Here is a 19,554-nt window from a genome sequence, read left to right as displayed (position 1 = left end):
AACATATAGAGAAAATAAATAAGACTTCAATGATGTTTTAATTGTGATTTGGAACAGATTGGAGTAAAGAAAGATTTTCCAGCCATACACTGACCACAGGAATTTATTATGAGATTCTTTCCCCCCCAATAATATACATTGCTTTCATGGTGGACAAAATGGGGAAAAAATGATTGGGTTTGACAGCTGTGGCAACATAGTCCCTCTCACTTGCTTCAGTCAGTGTTTTATCTCTGTAGTGTAAACATTTTGAGATTTGGTAAGCATCTCACATTGATGGCTTTTTAAAAGGGGTGGTTTGGAGGCATATATTATAGTCCTTTTAGGTTCCAGGGTGGTATTGCTGGATAGAGCAATAGTTTCCTAGATTTGCAAATCTCAAGTGCCTGCTGATCTTGCTCTGTCAAAAAAGCAGAAACAATTAACGTTAGATCGGTATTTTATGATAAACCAAGCGGGTGGGGGTGGGGAGTTGGTTTTCAGCAAGTAATAATCATTCCTTCTCTCATTCAGATGCACAAGCCTGTGAGGTCAGCAATGATAATAACCCTATTTGCAAGATGTAAGAACTGAGGCTGATAATAACTTGCTCAAGATTAGTCATACCCCACTTGGATCTCCAGGTTTAGATTTCCATCCCATCAATGAGACCAACAAGCTCCCAAGCATTTGTGCTGGGTTTTTGAGCCAGTGGATTTAAACTGTATGATATGGTTTGGGCCCCAATGTTTGTATTTGGGCCAAACAAAATGTAATGTTAAATGTGTCATCATGCAGCTAGAGGCTTGTCATTACTGTCAAGTAGAAGCTGTGAGGGACTGTGATGCAGATCAGGCAGTAGGAGACATTTAACCTTTTATTTCTATGCCTGGTTCCTGCCAAAAATCACTTCCCTCTCAGGGCAGGGAAATGATGCAGTAGTCAAGCGTTAAATAACTCCTGCTTCCATGCCACAGTCCCAGTCTGAATCACAGTCCCACACAGCTACACAGCTTCAGAGCAAAAGTGAGCCTTTAATTATTCAATGTCATATTTTATTGATCGATCAATTGATTGATTTGATTTGATTTCTATATTGCCCTTCCACAAGTAGCTCAGGGCAGTTTACATTAAAATTACATTATTTAATGCCATACAGACTGAAAAAGTTAACAACAGACTAATCAAAATTATAGAGCAAGTCAGTGTCTCAAACAGGATTTATGGACACAATCCAGGCAAAGCTAAATAGGTTTACATCCTACTGATTTTCAATAAGAGAGAGAAGTCAGCAGCACATTTTACTTTGCCCTGATGATTTACTTTATTTTATTTATTTATTTATTTATTTATTTATTTATTTTATTTACTTGTTTTATTTGCACCTTACTTCCAAGAAGCTCAGGTCATCACACTTGAGGTTTTGGAGAAAGTGGCTTCAGCAAATGCAGCTGGAGTTTTAAAGGCCGTATGCTGAACTTCAAGATGCAATCATGGCAACAAAGGCAGATTCCTTTTCCCCCTTGTCAAAATCTCTCTTTTTGTATTATAATCCAAGACCGCTCTTGTCATTCTGCACCTCAGCCAAGCATAGACCACAGTTCTGGTGGTAGAGCCAGAATGGAACAGCACTTCAGTGCTGTTTATTCATTTTTATATTTATATATCACACTTTGTCCTAAGACCCCAGGGTGTTGAACAAGAGAAACACAATTCAATAAAAACATACAAACAGAACCAATACAGACCAAAATTTAAAAAGAGCAAAGGGCGGCTCATTGGCCAAAAGCTTGGATAAACAGGGCAGTCTTCACTTACTAGTCTGTTGGTAGTTGCACCCAGAAAAGGCAAGCACAGAGGGAAGCTTCAAAGAGAAAGGAGGGGAGCATGCCCACAGAAGGAACTTACCAGAGTATGTGTGTTGAGAAGTCCATTTAGACCGACATGATGTGCTTCACAAATGCTATGGAATAACATACAATCAGTATTGCATTAGAAGGGATCAATTTGGAATTTTCAGGTATATCACATTTTTTAATACTGAAACAAATTCCACTAGATTCCAGTGGGACTCACTACATCAAAGGAGTTAGCAGCAGAACTGCAATAATATTTAGCCAAAGTCCATTAAGAAGAAGGAACACCTCCTGGAGTCAAATAACAGTGCTAAGAATAAATCCACACTATCAATGCGATATAATCAGCAGGCAATTTAATGTAAAGCCTGGATTGCCTTTCCTTTTTAGGATCAGTATACTCTTGTCTTGACCCTCATTGCTTTGAGGCACAAATTGGAGTACTCTGAGCCACCAGGGATCTTACCAGATACAATGAAGATATTAGTGTGTAAAGGACTGGACATGACTCACTAACGTGGTCTCTGCTTCCTTCCTTCATGCAGATTCTGATTTCTGACCCCCTTTTTGTTGCCCAGTTCCCATCAGGGTAACCTGGAGCCCTTTCTGTGGAAACCTGTGCTCTTTTTCAGAGCAACTTTCCTTCCCTGGCATCTTTTCTCCATTTCACAGCTCCTCCAGTATCCACGCTATTCCTCCCTTCTCGAAGCCACATTCCTGTCTGCTGCTTCTCAGCTGAAGGGTAGGCTGCCATGGACAGTTTTATCCGCCTATTCCTAACAGCTCATAAACACATGGCTGGCATAGTAATGATATTAAGAAACCTATCATGCCTCCCATGAAGACAAGTGCATGCCATTGTGGTGGAGTGTTTCACCTATGCAAAAGGAAGGCCATTGCTATTTATGTACCATTCCTTCCCCCTGCAGCCACACTGGGATATTGAATTGGGACAGTGATCATGTGGAACATGATCCTCCCTCCTGTGTTGTTTTTCTGATTGAAATGTAATCCCAGGCTGCTGCTAGGCTCATTGCAGTATAATAAGTTAGTCATGGCTAAGTCCCATTGAAATAAACCATGCTTACTTATGAACAACTAGTTTGGATGCTGCGTAGTCTTCCCCCCCTGGTGGAGCTAATAGGAGCTTTGGGCAGGTTTCAACTGGGAAAATGGGTGAAAGGGTTAAACACCATCTCCTCTAGTCCTGCTGCCTGATCCAATTCACACTCCTCTACAGCTGTTTTTAAATTAAAATGAAAAAAACAGGAGGTCTAATGAGGGCTCTTCCTAACGCTAATTTTGACTCTAATAAAGACTGACTGGCTGACTGACCCTTTGAAACCTTCTGAAGAAGTATCTGACTGCACTGGAGCATTGAAAACATAATAATGATTCCATCACCACAAGTGATGAAACATTTTACCATGAAGAGACGACTGGCATTAGAGAGGCACTAAAATTAAAACCGTTTCCTGCTGAAGAGGGGTCCTTACTTACCTTCATAGTTGATGCAGCCATTGGAGTCTTCCTGCCCTTTCAACAGTTCTTCTACCTCTTCTTCCTTCATCTTCTCACCTATAGCATAGGGAAAGGAGAGTGAGCAATCCCAGCCCCAGGGGCATAGCCATCATTGTGTGGGGTCTCCCCCACCCCCCACCACCCCCGTGCAAGAACCTGGGCTGCCATGTCCCAGGGGCCGCACCTGGTGCCCCAGCCACACCCCCTGTGCCTGATTTCAGATGCACCTGCATCCGAAGCAGGGGGTATGGCTACATTCGCAAATGGGGCCCCACGCCCTATTTGCAAGTAAATTTTGGCCAGCGCCACATTTGCAGCGCAGCCGGGATCGCCTCTCCCTGCTTGCAAAGGCAGAGAGATGCGTTCCTGGCCAGGCTGGGAACACAGCACTGGCTGGAGCTTCTCAAAAATGGAGCCACGTGGCCAGACACTGTTGGGTCTGACGTCAGGCACAGGGGTGTGTGGTGGGGGCTCCCAGCAGCAGGCTGAGCACGGGCCACTGGCATCATTGCTACGCTTCTGGAAATTGGATTAAATTATATTCTTTCAGACTATTACAACATTATCTGTTTATTTCATTTCCAAAACAAGTTTCATTAAGTGGAAGACCTTTACTTTGGCCTATCTTATAAAGCCTTGGAGCAAATTGCCTGTCCAAATGGATACATGGAATCACTTCATTTTATTTCTCGTTATGTTATCAGAGAATTCCCTGAGGTTGTCTGAGTCATCACCTCACTGGAGAAGTGTGTTGTAGATGAACTTCCAGTGCATCGACCTTTTGCACCAACTGTCCTAATGACCACTAGGGGCATTGGGAGTAGAGACGGTGAGTCAGGGTCTCCCTATCTGTCCCTACTCTGTGACCCCTGAACTGACTCTGCAGCACTTCCTGTGCTGAGTCACAATCCTTCCTTTCCTCCTAGAGAGCAGATGGGAACATCTCTCTCTCTCTCCTTACCTATCCACGATGTAGTCCTTTAGATTAGATATAGGTCTTTCCTATCTAAGTGTATTTAACCAATAAATGTTTAGTGTTTAGTCATACAAGGATCTCCATGTGTTTTCTCTAAATAGCTGCAATATCCAAACCATCCTCTGCTACCTACTCTGTAACTGGAGCGTGTGCTCATTCCTTAGTGCTCTGCTGTTTTACCTATTGTGGGTAAAAATCAACAACCTCTAACAAAGTGTGGTTCCTGCGTCCCTCTAGATGGATCCCACTGTTTTCGAAGGTTAATTAAAAAAAATAATCATGTAGGTTGGGTGGATCCTGTGCATATTACCCTGAACAGCCAGTCCCCAGCTCTGCATCTGGGACACTGATGATAGCAGTGCAGGCAATCCCCATGTGATCCTGGCCACTCTACATAATTCCATTATGTAGACTGTTAACTGTGCTAACATTCAGCTGCAGGGAAGAGGTAAAGGTAAAGTGTGCCGTCAAGTCAATTTCGACTTCTGGCAACCACAGAGCCCTGTAGTTTTCTGTGGCAGAATACAGGAGGGGTTTACCATTGCCATCTCCGCACATTATGAGATGATGCCTTTCAGCATCTTCCCATATCGCTGCTGCCCAATATAGGTGTTTCCCATAGTCTGAGAAACACACCAGCGGGGATTCGAACTGGCAACCTCTGGCTTGGTAGTCAAGTCATTTCCACGCTGCTCCATTAGGATAGGAAACAGGGAAGAGGTACCAGCATTCCAATGACTGCCTCAGTGGTGGCAGCTACACAGTGCTGAATGTTAGCACAGTTCAATTCAAAACAGGCCACAGGTGTCTTTTCCTTTCCTTGGCAAATGACGTGTGTGGAGAAAACTACACTACAGATCGAAACTGGTGAAACAGTTAGTCTTCTGCCCAGGCAATTTCAGGAACTTTATTTTTCTTATTTTAACCCGCCATTCCATTCTGGGTGGTAGCAGTGAGGGAAATGAGGGGTTGCTCACAGAAAACTCTCACTGCTCCAATCATGCTACAGTCTCCAGGTTTATTTGGTGAAAGTCAGGATAGCTTAACTTTTATAAATTTGAAACACGTTAGGCATGTGTTGGGCAGCTCTATGAAGTCTCTTACCCAAAGTGGCCAATACATGGCGGAGCTCAGCACCCATGACTGTTCCGTTGCCCTCCTTGTCAAAGACACGGAGACCTTCAACGAAGTCTTCAAAGCCGCCCTGTTCCTTGTTATTGGCAGCTGCCTGCAACATGGGCAGGAACTCTTCAAATCCAATTTTCTTAGCATTCATCTCTGTAAAGAAACAATATTATTCTCAGACATTTTATCAGATACATTTGTAGTTCTTTAGGGAATTCTCCTTCTGACATGCCATGCTATGATTTGGACATGCCTCCCCACCACATCTAGCCTTTCTTCACAAATTAACATTTCTCCCTTAAAATGCTACAGCCAAAACTCATAAGTTGGCAGGAACATTGGAGTATTAGCTCCTTCTGTCACCAGGGAATGCTACATCCATGTGAGGGTGGTTAACTCTATGTTCAGGGAAGGGAGACAGCTTTTTTAGGAATCTTAATTTAAGATTTTCTTACATTGCTGTCAAACTGGTAGCACTTACTTTCAGCTTAACAAGAAAAAAGGAGCTGTAGGTTCTCATGTATGACTGACTCTTTCTAAATATTACTCTTAGCAGTAGTTCTTACAGTCAGCATAATCTATCTAAAATTAAAGTAAAGGTAAAGTGTGTCATCGAGTCGGTGTCAACTCCTGGTGACCACAGAGCCCTGTGGTTTTCTTTGGTAGAAAACAGGAGGGGTTTACCATTGCCTCCTCACACGCAGTATCAGATGATGCCTTTCAGCATCTTCCTATATCGCTGCTGTCCAATAGAAGTGTTTCCCATAGTCTGGGAAACATACCAGCAGGGATTCGAACCAGCAATCCCTTCAGTTTCAAGATAAGAGTATTTATTTATTACATTTCTATATAAATGTTATGCTATTATATACTGTTAGCCACCTTGGGCATCATTCATTGGAAAGATGGGGTACGCATATTTATAATAAATAAATATCCTGTTTTTCTTCAGTGATGAAACTCAAAGCAGAGATCATACAGCAGTCTCCCACCCAGATACTGGCCACCCCCAGACCTGCTTAGCTTCAGCAAAGTGGCTGTTTCATGGGCCTCCATACCACCCCCTAGGCACATCCTTAAGTCTCTCAATAAGCAACAGAAATATAAAGGAGCTGTGGCTGGATCATGCTCAATCTATACCCTCCATGAAAGGCCTGTGAAGCTGAAATAATCAAAGTGCACTTGTACACACTCATAATAAAATATTATTTCAAATGCAAACTTTTTGAAAACTCCCTGGAAAGACAAGAACAAATGCAAAATTCCTATATTACAAAGTGATCTAATTCTGTAGCCAGAAAAATAATAATTATGGTATTGCGCTCAATCCCATGTCAATTTTTTTAGAAGTATATTCCCCATTGTATTTTATGAGGACTCCTGCATGTATTACTTACTCCCAAGTAAGTGTGCATAGGATTGCAGCCTCAGGCTTTAGATTGCCCAGGAGAGTCTAAAACTCCAAATAGTCCAGAATAGTCTCCAACCCCCAACCCACTAATCTGACTTGGTATGTATTTATGGTCAAGTATTGCATCCATCTTGCTTAATCGTCCATGACGATGAATACATCTTCAGCAAATTTACGACATACACTCATGGAAAGGTAGACTTGGATTCAATGTTAAGTGGACATATCAGAGACCAGTTCACAGAGGAGTCCTTACCCTCATTGCTGGGATTGCCCAAGATCCTCTTGACCTCAGCATTAGTGGGGTTCTGCCCCAGAGCACGGATGATATCTCCAACCTGGCTTAGGGTGATCTTGCTTTCACCAGTCCTGTCGAAGAGGAGGAATGCCTCCTTGAAGTCTGCAAGAAGGGAATGCCGGAGTTACCAGAAGGAAACAACATACCCATAAACTAGTGAAGATCAATAATGGCCTTTATTAGCAACATCAGTAGGACCAAATAATCTGCAAGCAAAATTCCAGTGGCTTTGCATTTGCAAATAATGTGATCCTAGTCTCAGAGAAAGCTAATTTAGACTTTCCCACCATTTGTCTCTAATAGCTATTAATATCTCTCAAATAAGCTGTATTCAAGAGGGTCCAAAAGGATTCGATGTCCATGACAACTGAGATCTGCTGCAATCTCCCTAGTGAGACATTAAGGCTATATGCATTCAAACTGGGGTGGGGAAGATGGCAAGGGGAGGAGGAGGCAGAGATGGACCTACCTCGCCCCACAGATGATGATGTTCTCTTCAGTGAGCCGCCACATGCCCACACAATCCGCACTGTATGGAGTAGCACTGATCTCTGGAGGACAGGACTCCTTTTTCAAGCCTCCAGGAATCCCACAATGCACCACACGATAAGCATGGTGCATTGGGGAATTCCCCTGCATGTTGGGTGCTCTAGGCACCCAACTCTGTATACTCAGAGTTCCTGTATGCCCTTGCACCCTTTAACCCAGGTATAAGCCTGAGTAAAAAACCTGGGCTTACGGGGAAGGCAGCACCAGGATCAGGCTCGATCCGGGCGATGCACATGAGCAGCCCTAACCATGTAGAGCTTCCTTAACCTGGGTAGGACTGCTCATGTGCACAGCCTCATTAGCTATTTGCATGGTAATTTATTAATTCCCCTTTTTGGGTGCAGAGAATCTTGCATTTAGTGGGAAAGTTATTAATCATAATTTATAAGGCACTTTTCATGTGAAAGTGCTTTATATAGTTGGTCATGCAGTTCTTCATAATGCATAGACTTTCTTAAGAACCCAAAGTAAGTCCATAGGTGTGTTAAAATTTGAACCCAGACTACTATCCAGCTCCAGCTACTGAACATAATTGGCTATTGTTATAACCACTTTATTCAGGTTACAGTATTGAAACATATTACTGTGAGGTAGTTTCATTGACTGTGATGGGTTGCTTTCCTGAAGACTAAAGTTTAATTTGCCTAAGGGAGAGAAGCTGAGTTTTATACAAAAACATTTGATTTGTTTTTGGTTTGGTGTTTTTTTTTAGATAAACATGATATTCCAAAAAATCTTCCGTAGCCCCTGTTTGCTTTGCAGACACCATACTATCAATAATTATTCTGAACCATATAATTTGTTAAGTCTGACACTTTTGTAAAACACTTTTGTAAAACTATTCCTTTGTTCCCTTACAGCAAAGATATTTCATAATAATTGAGCTGTCTCAGCAATCCATCCTAACCCCAAGCACAGATGCTTCTGTTCTTTTCAGTGTCTTCAAACATTATGGTGCTTCTTTATAAAAAGAATGTATGTGAAACAATACACATTTCTGGCTGGGTAGTCAACAATGTACTTTGACATTGGTGGTGCAAATATGTATTAGAATGCGGTGGGCGGGAGAGGAATAAAAAATCTCATATATGGGATCTGATCTATTAATTAAAATGAGACCAAATCAGTTTTAAGGGGTAATTAAATCATCCTCTGAATAGTATACTCAAAGAAAAAAAGGGGGGGGGGAAGCACAGATTTGATAGGGGCAGAGAAATTTGAGATAGCAATGTGTTGCTATGATTCATGAACTCGAAAGCACATTTTCTGTTTTCCAAATCACATCATTTCTAACAGAGCCCTTGCTCACACATGTATAAATCCTCCACCTGAACTAGCTGCAGTGTCATAGCCACATGGAGGAAGTAAAGTCTGAGCTGGAGTGTCCATCCTGACACACTTGATCCCTAGGAGGCTCCATTCATATGATTTCCTCCACCACATGGCCTGCTTTTGAGGGAAGAAATTGCTTGAGCATTGCCACCAGAGAATGTCCCAGTGGTGTGGACACCCCATTTTATACACTACTTCCCACACATGGCTGCAGTGCTGAAGCTGTTCCATGTGGAGAGTTTTTAAGCCCACAGACTTGCCATTTAGAGTCTTGCCATTTTAGTGCAGTGGCCTTTCCAGGTTGTGGAACAACTCAACTTGTAAAGCAAGACTTGACACACCTGCCAGTTAAAAATAGCTGGCATTGGTCTTGGGGCGGGGGAGTAATACTATGAGAGACATAGAAGCAAAAATACATGGCTCATATGGGAAAGCGAACAGCTCTGACAGAAAATACACAATGAATGACTTCTGCTGGTTTTTGCCTGTTTTTGGAGGGAGAAGGGAGCTTTACCACAGAAATCACAAGGGAGCTTTACCACAGGGGGTAGGTAAGAAGGGAGCTTTACCACAGGAATCACACCTTGTTTCTCAGCCTGCCCTTCCCCTTCCTCTCCTCCTCCTTTTGTATAACTTGTATAAGGTATGCTTGAACAGTGTAGTATCACCTACATATTGAGCTGCCACATAGACCCGTCTGAAATGCCTTGTATACCAACTCAGTATTTGTTCTGAAGCCACGTTGCACTTGACAAGCCACTAATTTTTGCTGCATAGGAAGCATTGCTCTTTCTGCCTTGCATCAGTGATCCTATGCAGAGTAAATTATACAGCCTTCATTCATTTTCCCCAGATGCTGTTGTGAAGCTGTACTATTTTGGTGCTCACTCCAGGCCTCCTTATACTGCCGGAGGGGCCTTCTAAGCGCTCTTCTAAATTGCTGAGATAAGATGTGCAGTTGCTGGACTGTAACCCAATATCTCTGATATTAATCCTCTCACTATCTGATGTGTTGAGACCTGCAGGACACTTCTATTGCTAGCCCTCTCCCTTTACAGCTCATAAAGTTTTAGCCTTTTAGAGCTGTAGCGAGGAGGCTGCTACATACTTCAGGGCTCACATTTGATATTTCCCCAGTGCCTGCAAATGACAGAACTTCACTCATTTACACCACTGAAAGACCTCGCCATCGGTTCCTCGACGTTTTTTTTAAAAATGCATTCACTAATGCAGCTAGCCAACTCATTAAGAATATCTACTTTCAAGGAAGTAAAGGGGGGAAACCCCTTATCTTCCAGCTGTTGTAAATATAATAATGGAGTCAGTATCCTATATCCAGTGGTGGGAAACAGACTTCAATGTGACTTCAAACAATATGGGCTTTATTGTTAATTATTGTACATATTTAACACGTGTAGCAGGCAGAATAGATTACAGTATACTTAATGTATGTTCTCTCCATTTTGCTCACACTGGACTTTTATATCAGAGTAATTGTGGCTTAACAACAGGTGAACATTCTTCATGCTGGGCAGAGCTCTCATATATTACAGTCTGACTGTTGCAATAGACAGTAGAAACTGATCCAGAGGCAAAAGCCCTACTCTAGAGTTTCCCCCCACCTGCTTTCTCTTTCTGGTTTGTTGTTGTTAGAATTTTTATCATTTTCCTGATACGATCATTCCAAATAATTCTTTTTACATTCATAGAAAATTAATTTGAATAGGGAAAGGATTGCTTCATCTATTATAAATGAATGTTTGTCTAAATTCTTACTAAATGTTCATCTTAAATAATATTTACTAGTACTTCAGTTTTTTACTTCAGTTACTTCAAAGAAATGACCATGACTGTAAATTTAATCCAAATCAATCTAGCACGATTATGGGCAGTTTAACAAGGTGACTCCAAGAATGCCTCTTAGCCAGGAATGTATATCAGTTGTGAATGTTACTAATGCAGAACAGAAAGAAGAAGAGGAACATTTTAAAATCAAATATATGTTCGACTCAATGTAGATTTTTTATTCAATTTATGGAAGCAGGAATGTGAAAAAATTCAATAGGGGCATAAACTGCATTAAGGGTGTGTTATTTCAAATCAACATTACAAAATCTTGTCATTTCTGTTTAGAACCAATTAATCATGGTGGATGGTATAGTAATGTATGTTGGTGAATGTCCAAAATCAGGTGAATGATTTGTATGTGAATGCTGGTATTCCAGATGACTTTTGCAAAAGCTCAAAAGCAGATTTATATCCACCACCACCACTTTTAAGACATTTACCAGAGAATGCTGACAGTAATATGTAGGTGCCTGTCAGAATTCACTGGTATATTTTAAGTTTTCACTGAATTTGGCTGAGATTATTGAAAGCCACCAAATTTCAGGCACTCACTGCAACAAGTCCAAAACATTATATTACATCATATAAGTCATTTATTTGCCAACTGTAAACTTCATGTGTAAATTTGCAAAAGAATTCTCAAATCTTCTGCAGATTATTGGTACCTCTATTGTATGTGTGCGTGCTGGCATATCTATCTGTGATGCAAACATGCTATCACGTGCTGTGGTGTTGCATTGGTGTGTGTGTCAGGATTGCTTCCAACACTAATGCTCTGGCACAGAAAATCTTAGGATTTTCCTATTAGCCAAGGACATGTTTTTTTTCTTAAATCAATGTATCAGTTGCTTCAAATAAAAGTCTGTTATCTCAAAACTAATACTATAATATTTAATCAAGGGGATGGATTATTATTATTAGGTCTGAAAAACACAGAGGAGTGATGTATTGGTGGAAAATGTACAATCAGCACCAGATCCCTTTAGTTAATATATTTTTAAAATTAATATTTTAGTCCTGTTTTTATAGCAGTACAGCCAGGTTTCCCCCCTAACAACATATCCTAGGAAGGAGTGATGTTTCCCTGCTTTCTTCCTAAGTTATGATGGTTTTAAATCCCCTTTTAGCACCCCTTACCTTTCTAGCTCTCTGAAGAAGCATGTGCATGGAACATAAGGCAGCCTTCCCTGTGATCTTTACTTTCATGTGCTCAGTAACAGAGCGTAAACATTGGGGGAAGTGACTTGGAAAACTATGGCCTGATGCTAGCTGGTCCAAGTCCACATGGTTCGGTACTTGTCTCCTATACCAGTAGGCACATTCCAATGGCAACTTGCATGAAAATGCCTATTTACATGTTTCTTGGCTGTCCACCAAAACTTACCATCCTGTTGCTCCTTGGAGAACTCGATCTGTTAGAAAGAAATCAATCACAAAAAAACCCTTAAAAAAGACTTGTTGGAATTTACAGCATCCAGCATGCCCCTTGAAATGTCTTCCCAAGATGCAAAAAGGAAAATGAAAAAAGACTTTGGTTTTTCAAGAGTAGCTGAGATGCCACCAGGCTGCTAATGAAATGATGCCTGGTCAAACTAATGAGCATCCAACATTTTAAGTTCTGTGCAGTACATCACATCAATACTTAGGGAGCTGAATTCATGTTCCACTTACCAGCAATCTGATCAGCGCTGAAGGACTGCAGTTGGCAAAAGAGAGAGGGAAAAGGGAAAAAAAGCTAGTACTATTGGAAAGAAATACATTGACAGAAAAAGGTTTGACATACCCTATAGCTAACATTTATCTGCATGAGTTAAATGGGCCATAAATGGTCAGGTAGTAACTAGCAGGAAACAATACACTGTAAGTATTTGAAATCTATTGCAATATATCTGTTTACAGCCAAAAGGACAGATATCGGAACTGAGACATATACAAATACAGTGTGACCAGGAGTCTACAGTCAAACACTTTCTTTGATAAATACATTAATGCATTGCATTTTGTAATGTCATTGTATTATAAGGAGAACCTTGCATTGCACAACCAGCATCACATTAGCAAAAACTAATAAAACAGTAGGGTTAAGATCTGATTTCTCTTTTAGGCCTTTATTCTAAATGTGTTATTTTTCTTACTGGTTCATAGACAGGTTGTGCATCCAAATTGCAGTGCACAGATATTTTAGCAAATGCTAATCATATACGGCTAATAATAACAACCCATTACAAAGTTCTAGGAAATGTGCAAGCTATTGCATGAGACAAGTTCGCCCAAATATTCCAAACAATTAATATTAACACTAAAGATAATTCATTTTTATGTATACGAATTCCTACCTGACGTGACTGAACATTACATTATTAAACTGCACATTAAATTGGTTTCCTAACTGTCTTAAACTATATAACCATAACAAATTTGGATATCACAATGCTAGATTAAACCACTGGCTCACGGTGCAGAGCTTCATTGTCTTGTGAACCCACCATGATTGAGAAAGTTGGAAGGGAAGAGGAGAGCAGCAGCAAGGCCGGCGGGAATAGCCGCGAGCTGTCTGAATCCCTGAGAGTGGTCCTGACTCCCTGGCCTGACTTCTTATTTAACTGAAGGCAGTGACATCATGGGCAGGATTAAGTGTCAGATAGTAGTGGCCACTCCTCCTTGGAGAGTTCTTTAGCTTTCTTAGGGCAAAGGGAAAGAAGGATCCATTTCTTGATGGACCTCTTGCATGGGCTATTTTTAGGAGGCTAGAGAGAGGGCTGGGAACCGCTCATTGCTTCCCTGAGTTTGAATCTTGTCAGCACTTCTTTAGTCTGCAATTTGAAGATGGAATATTCCTTATGTAGTCTCAAGGCTCTCTTTTAAAGAGGATGCCTGTTTGCTGATGGGACTACCAAGTCAGCCAGAGACACTGTGGAGTCCCACGTGTTTCTTCAGCTGGCCAGCCTTAACATTTTCATTTAGGGTTGACACCTCTGGCATTTAGAAAGAACAACACTTTCTAGCCAGCAGATCTAAGAGGTCTAATCCCACATTAATACGTATCAATGAAACTATCCCCCTTCTTTTCAGGCAGTCTGCTGCGTTTACCATAAAACTAAAAGTAAGTGTTTTGTTTAATCCCCTTGACACCAATGTGACTAAGCACTAATTTTTTTTTTACAACTTTACTAATTGAATTAGTAAAATTCAAATAATTTATTTCCACTAGTTTTTAGATTGCAGGTCTGGACTATAATAATGCTCTTGGCCACACAACTTAATTCCACTGAAGAGAATGGCCTACATCCAGACTACTGCTGTGCTAATGTAATGCTGTTGGGCTAGTGCAAGACCATAGAGCAATGGCATTGCACAAAACAGAAATGAAGTGTGTTCCAGGCTAGTTATTGCACTAGTGGGAGATGTTGAAAAGTTACACACCACATTGCACAATCTACTGAATGTTGCAGAGACCTAGCAATTGCACAACATCAAGGGGCACCACAATTTCTCTCACTGCAACCCTAGTCTGAATGTCAGCCAATGAGTTCAAGCCTGTTTAATTGGTTGTAAGAACTACTACAATCTGTAGTTCATATTTTGTTAAAGTTTATGACAAAATACCCAATAGCTTAAAAGTTATACTGCTGTCCTGCCTCACACTGTACAGCCCAAGCCTGTGTAGATTTCTTTGGAAATAAGTCCCACTGTGTTCAAGGGCACTTACTTCCAGATAAGTGTGCCTAGGATTGAAGGTTCAAATGAACTGGATTTAAGCCTGATTAAGATGGGTTCACACTTAAATTTTAAACATGATCAAACCTTGAGACATCTGTATCACACTGGTTTGCATGCTATCTATCTATCTATCTATCTATCTATCTGATCATGTGACAAGCTGATATTAACCACATCAGCACAACCTCTAGTCTTCAATGTGGTACTAAATGCCAGATGAACCCCAGGAGGGTTCAACCAGAAAACATATGGACATGGTAAATCGCTTCATAATGATTTTACAACATCCAAAAGCAGTGTATGAAATAACATGGATAACACAAAATCAGTTTATATCCCAATAATTTAACTCAAATATGGGAGCGTTGGGGTGCCTGCAAAGTTTTAATCTGGTGGGTTGAGCCCTTTCAACAACTAAAGTTAAGCATGCTTCTGTAGTGCTTACATACAACATTTTCAGGGAGGATGTGTCAAGAACAACCAAGGGTAAGGAGCAGGAGGTGCAAAATCCTTTGAATCCCATCCCCCACCAAAGAAAGACACTGAATTCTTTACCAGTGTTCAAATAACATTGCAACCAGAGATAGCTTTTGGAGGAAACTAAAAAGAGATTTTTTTGTGGTGGGGGCAGGGGAAGAGGAGGAAGAGTTTGTGTGAGAAGAGGAGGATAAAGGGAAAATAAAAGCCAATAGCCGATACAACTCAATGGCTTGTGTGGTATATGAAGTCGCAATATCAAGAATTATTCCTGTCCTCCAAAATATGCATGCTCAAGGGTTTTTTGTAATTTTACATAAATTAACATCTTTTATCATGATTATGTGAATGGTGGAAACATAACTCACATTCATTTTGGAAACTAGTATATTGCAAGTTAGGACAGGGATAAGTTAGTTTCCCAGAGGAGGCAGTGTAGAGGCTGTGTAGCTTAGTCAATTAGTAGAGTAGAAAGTTATAAGAATGTTAAACTGAGTGATTTTCCTCTACAGTGATGATTTTTATTTATATTTTTGGCAATCCCTCTTGAGCAGAGGTGGATTAATGGAGAAGCAGAGTAGGCATTTGCCTATGGCAGCAAAATTTGAGGAGCAGCAGATTTTGCCCCTCCTCAAATTTTGTTGTTCCTCTCTGTGGGCAGTGGCGGCTACAGCAAGGGTGGAGTGGGCATGGAGAAAGTCCCCCTCGATTAAAAAGCAAAAGTCCCCCTCGATTAAAAGTCCCCCTCTGTTAAAAAGGCAAACCGTTTTTGTTTAAGGTAAAAGGGCAGCAAAAGCCTTTTTGCCAATGAGCAGCAAAAAGCTTAATCCACCCCTGCTCGTGAGTCACATTCTATCTAGTGTCACATGCAGAAGATGTTTCACTTGTATATGGATGGGATGGGTAATGCCTCCCAAAACCTGAGGACTGTGGGAGATGTGGGACATATTTTCAGGGGTAGGCATTGGGGCAACAAAGGGAAAGGGGGGTTAAATAAAATTCCCCCTCCCTCCAGGTGTGAATGAAACATGCTTCTGTGTGCATGACCTCTTATTATTCTTCAACATTTCCAGGAACTACAAAAGAGAAGTTGACACATCTAATATTAAACGTGGATGGACAAAGAAACCATCAACTTCAATTTTTAAATATTGTACTATTATTCAATTTTGTTTAGCTTCAGCAGTTAACAAAATATGGTTCAGGGCTGGTTTTGTTTCAAATAAAAACACCAACTGATTAATTTACTGGCTTTGAAATGAATTGACAGTTACCTCAGAAATTACCCTGGGAATTGAGATAAAGGAATAATGTAGAAATAGCTTCCAATTAAAAGAGGCTCTGATCTTCCTCTTAGTGTTATAAGAGTAAAAAAATAATGTGAAAATGTTGTTTGCTGTGAGACAAAGAAGGGTTAGATGAGTATCTGCATATGCTTTGTATCCCCATTCCATTGTATACAGATTATTTTGTGATTCAGCAATTAAATAAGTGACTGTCCTAACCACATGCCATAAGCACTGCTATTAACTCATAAGGCAGAGGAGAGTTTTGAAGTTGGGCATAGTTTATGCATGCAGTTTTTATGCTGAGTGAATCCACTATTAGGATTTCTTTTACATGTTGTGATGAAGGACAAAGACAAGGCACCAGTCACTCTGTCATCTGCACAGCACCTCCAGGCTCAAAGTTCGCAGCAGCAGCACAAGGGCACAACTCAAGACCATCCCTATTCCACTGCCATGTGATGTTGTTTCTCTCCCTGATGTGTGGCCCATGAAGACCATTCTGACATTCACTTCTGAGCTGAGATTTTATCGCATCCTGGAGTATTTCAGCAACCAGTTGTTCTCCAGAGCATGGTAAAATCTCAGATCTCACTATATGGGAGCGTGTTTGGAAGAAATACTCACCAAACAACAATTAACCATGCTAACAAAGAATACTGGCATTTGGAATTAATGTTGTTTAAGGCAAAATGCAGGTCACAATCAGAAGGGTTGCCAATGTCCATTCTGTGCACAGCATCCCAAGCACTGGTAGAATGCACATGACTGCCAGTTGTCATTATTGCATTCCTGTGCTCTGAGTAATATTATCATATTAAAGTTAATAAGGGATTTGGGTGGTTTTTTTTACAAGGGGGAGCAAAACATGGAGGCTTTGTTCTTTATACTAAATATAGGATGTTTCCTAGCTGTCATAGTGTAGGCTACCATTTCTCAACTAAAGCTTCAGCAGCATTATAAGATTGGGCTGCTTGTTTACTAGATTACATTCATTTGAAAATTAGCAGGATTCGTCAGTTGGGTCTTCAGCTGACACTAATGGTGATACCTGTTTACACAAGATGAGGCACTGACTAGTCTATAATAAGAAAGGCAGTGAATGGTTATTTTTGGCTGCATCGTTTTAAAACAGATTATGAAAATCACATTTATTAAAGCCTGGAGCAAACTGGAGTCTCCACAGCCATTCCTCTGCCTGTGGGACTTCTGGATTTTCTGCACTGTACTATCCACCATAATCCAAGTGTGGCTCTTTAAGAGGTACTCCATTTTGGTAGACACTCCTCTTCCATTGCTACCACCTGAGAGGGAAGAAGGGCAAAGATGGGTTATGCCTTTCACACTATAGTGACCTCTACTGGCTGCAAACGCCAACTGCATACAGATCACAGACTTGTGTGACCCTGTTGTTTGAGCAGCTGGGGCAAAACCAATGAAGGGTGATTGATGCACACCTTAAGGGAACACTGGTTAGGACTGAGAAAGGGAGTGGAGTTTGAGTCGGAGCTGTTCTTGAGGAAAGCTTCCTATACTCACACACCAGCTTTTTACATCCTTACCATCACCTCCATTTTCTAAACAGATTTCCTATCCTTTATGCGGTATGTATAAATAAATACCACTGAGCTCTCATTTTCCTTTCCACACAGGGCAAAACATTGTTTCTTTCCAGCATATTTCACAGCAACTGGAATTGAACTCAACGGAACCTCCTCGCCAAAGGGGCCAATAGAATGTACATGACCAAACGTCACAGGGTGTAGCTGATCTGATGTATGGGTCATAATGAGATAAAAGGTTTCTGCCCCCAGTCCACTGAAGAAGATGGCTCTGCCAAAGAAATGCCAAGAGTCCAGCTATTTAGATATGCATTTATTATATTTTTAAACTGCCTTTCATTTTTGGAACCCCAAGGGTTCCAAATTTTGGATTGATTACTTAATCGGACTTGACAAGAGCAGCCACCTTTGTTGTTCATGTGACTGCCCCATTCACATAGAAAGCAGGGGGGCAGGTGTATGTGTTTTATATCAAAAGAAGCATGTGACATGGTGAGAAGAGGAGCCAGATCCTTCCCCCTCCCCTTCTGAGAGCAGAGCGAAGCTTAGCTATGGAGTGAGGAGTCTAGCTGAGCTCAATTCGCTACACTGTGTGTGTAAGTGTAAGAAAGGAGGCTCAGTGGAGAGGCCAAAGAGCCCTGAACAATAAGCTTCAGTTCTAGTATTCTGTTAATATTCAGAGGTATATCTAGGGAAAATAGCGCCTAGGGCAAGCACTGAAATTGCGCCCCCTGTCCAAACATCTGACATCCATCTTTTAGATAACTTTACCATAATATCCGCTCAAAAATACAAGTCAAGCTCGTTAATCTTTTCATATTTCAAAAACTATTTAGTAATGGATGTAGCCAGACCAAAATATGCTGGAAAACTACACGTTTGAGTATGCTGGGGCTCATGAAATACCCAAATACTATGTGGAGGTGTACTTGGAAAACTAAAGAGAAGTAGCTGTCTAATTCTCTACTATGCATTGTAGCATCACTATTACGTAAGTTTTAAAAATAAATGGAAAATTTGGCTTTTCCCAGCTACTCTGAAAATAATTAAAGGATATGCAGAGTAAACTGTGTCACTGCTTGGAATATATTCTAGTATTTCAGAAAGATAGTTAAAATGAGAGAAAGAGAGCAAGAAACTCCCAGTGGGCCTTAATACTAAGGATTTCACACTGATTCAAAGACAAACTCACCATTAATAGCCATATTATTAAGACATCACATTTAACTCACTTATCGCAAGACGCAAAGTAAGAGCAAATGAATACAATCCTAGCTCATAAGCTCATTTTGTTTTCGGTGGCCATTTTTATTTTATTTTAAATCTTAGAGAATGGCGCCCCCCTTCAAGTGGCTCCCGGGGCACGTGCCCTGCCCGTCCTACCCTAGATACGCCCCTGTTAATATTAATGAACCCTAAACATCACAATTGGAAAATTGATGACCACCCTATTCAGCAAGTTTCTACCTTCAATTACTTGGGGGTCCTCTTCCATGCCTCGGGCTCTAGGAAGCCACATGCTACCTATGTGTCCCAGAATGCTCAAAGGAGTGCATCCGCTATTCTCAGGTTTTTTTGGAGTAAGGGGGGGCGTTTTATACCCTCTGCTATCAA

At 41.0% G+C, this 19,554-nt stretch overlaps 1 protein-coding gene across 2 annotated transcripts in view; it reads right to left on the bottom strand.

The window, feature by feature from the left end:
* Nucleotides 1-85: 85 nt before the first annotated feature.
* LOC128340249 (myosin light chain 3, skeletal muscle isoform) overlaps nt 86-19,554 on the bottom strand; it is a 46,013-nt gene continuing 26,544 nt past the window's right edge. The window contains exons 1-7 of one of the 2 annotated variants that reach the window (XM_053285183.1): nt 13,382-13,512; nt 12,567-12,591; nt 7,125-7,268; nt 5,437-5,610; nt 3,336-3,413; nt 1,888-1,942; nt 86-400 (exon numbers count right to left, since the gene is read on the bottom strand). In XM_053285183.1, coding sequence (XP_053141158.1) covers nt 1,914-1,942; nt 3,336-3,413; nt 5,437-5,610; nt 7,125-7,268; nt 12,567-12,591; nt 13,382-13,384 — 453 coding nt within the window. In that variant the 5' untranslated portion in view covers nt 13,385-13,512 and the 3' untranslated portion in view covers nt 86-400; nt 1,888-1,913. Of the gene's footprint in view, nt 401-1,887; nt 1,943-3,335; nt 3,414-5,436; nt 5,611-7,124; nt 7,269-12,279; nt 12,308-12,566; nt 12,592-13,381; nt 13,513-19,554 lie in introns of those variants that run through there. The other variant, XM_053285181.1, reaches the window with a different exon arrangement.

This window comes from Hemicordylus capensis, chromosome 1 (assembly GCF_027244095.1).
Source record: "Hemicordylus capensis ecotype Gifberg chromosome 1, rHemCap1.1.pri, whole genome shotgun sequence".
NCBI classification, from domain to species: Eukaryota; Metazoa; Chordata; class Lepidosauria; order Squamata; family Cordylidae; genus Hemicordylus; species Hemicordylus capensis.
The sequence above is the reverse complement of the archived record's forward strand: the minus strand, read 5'-3'. Positions and strand labels throughout refer to the sequence as shown.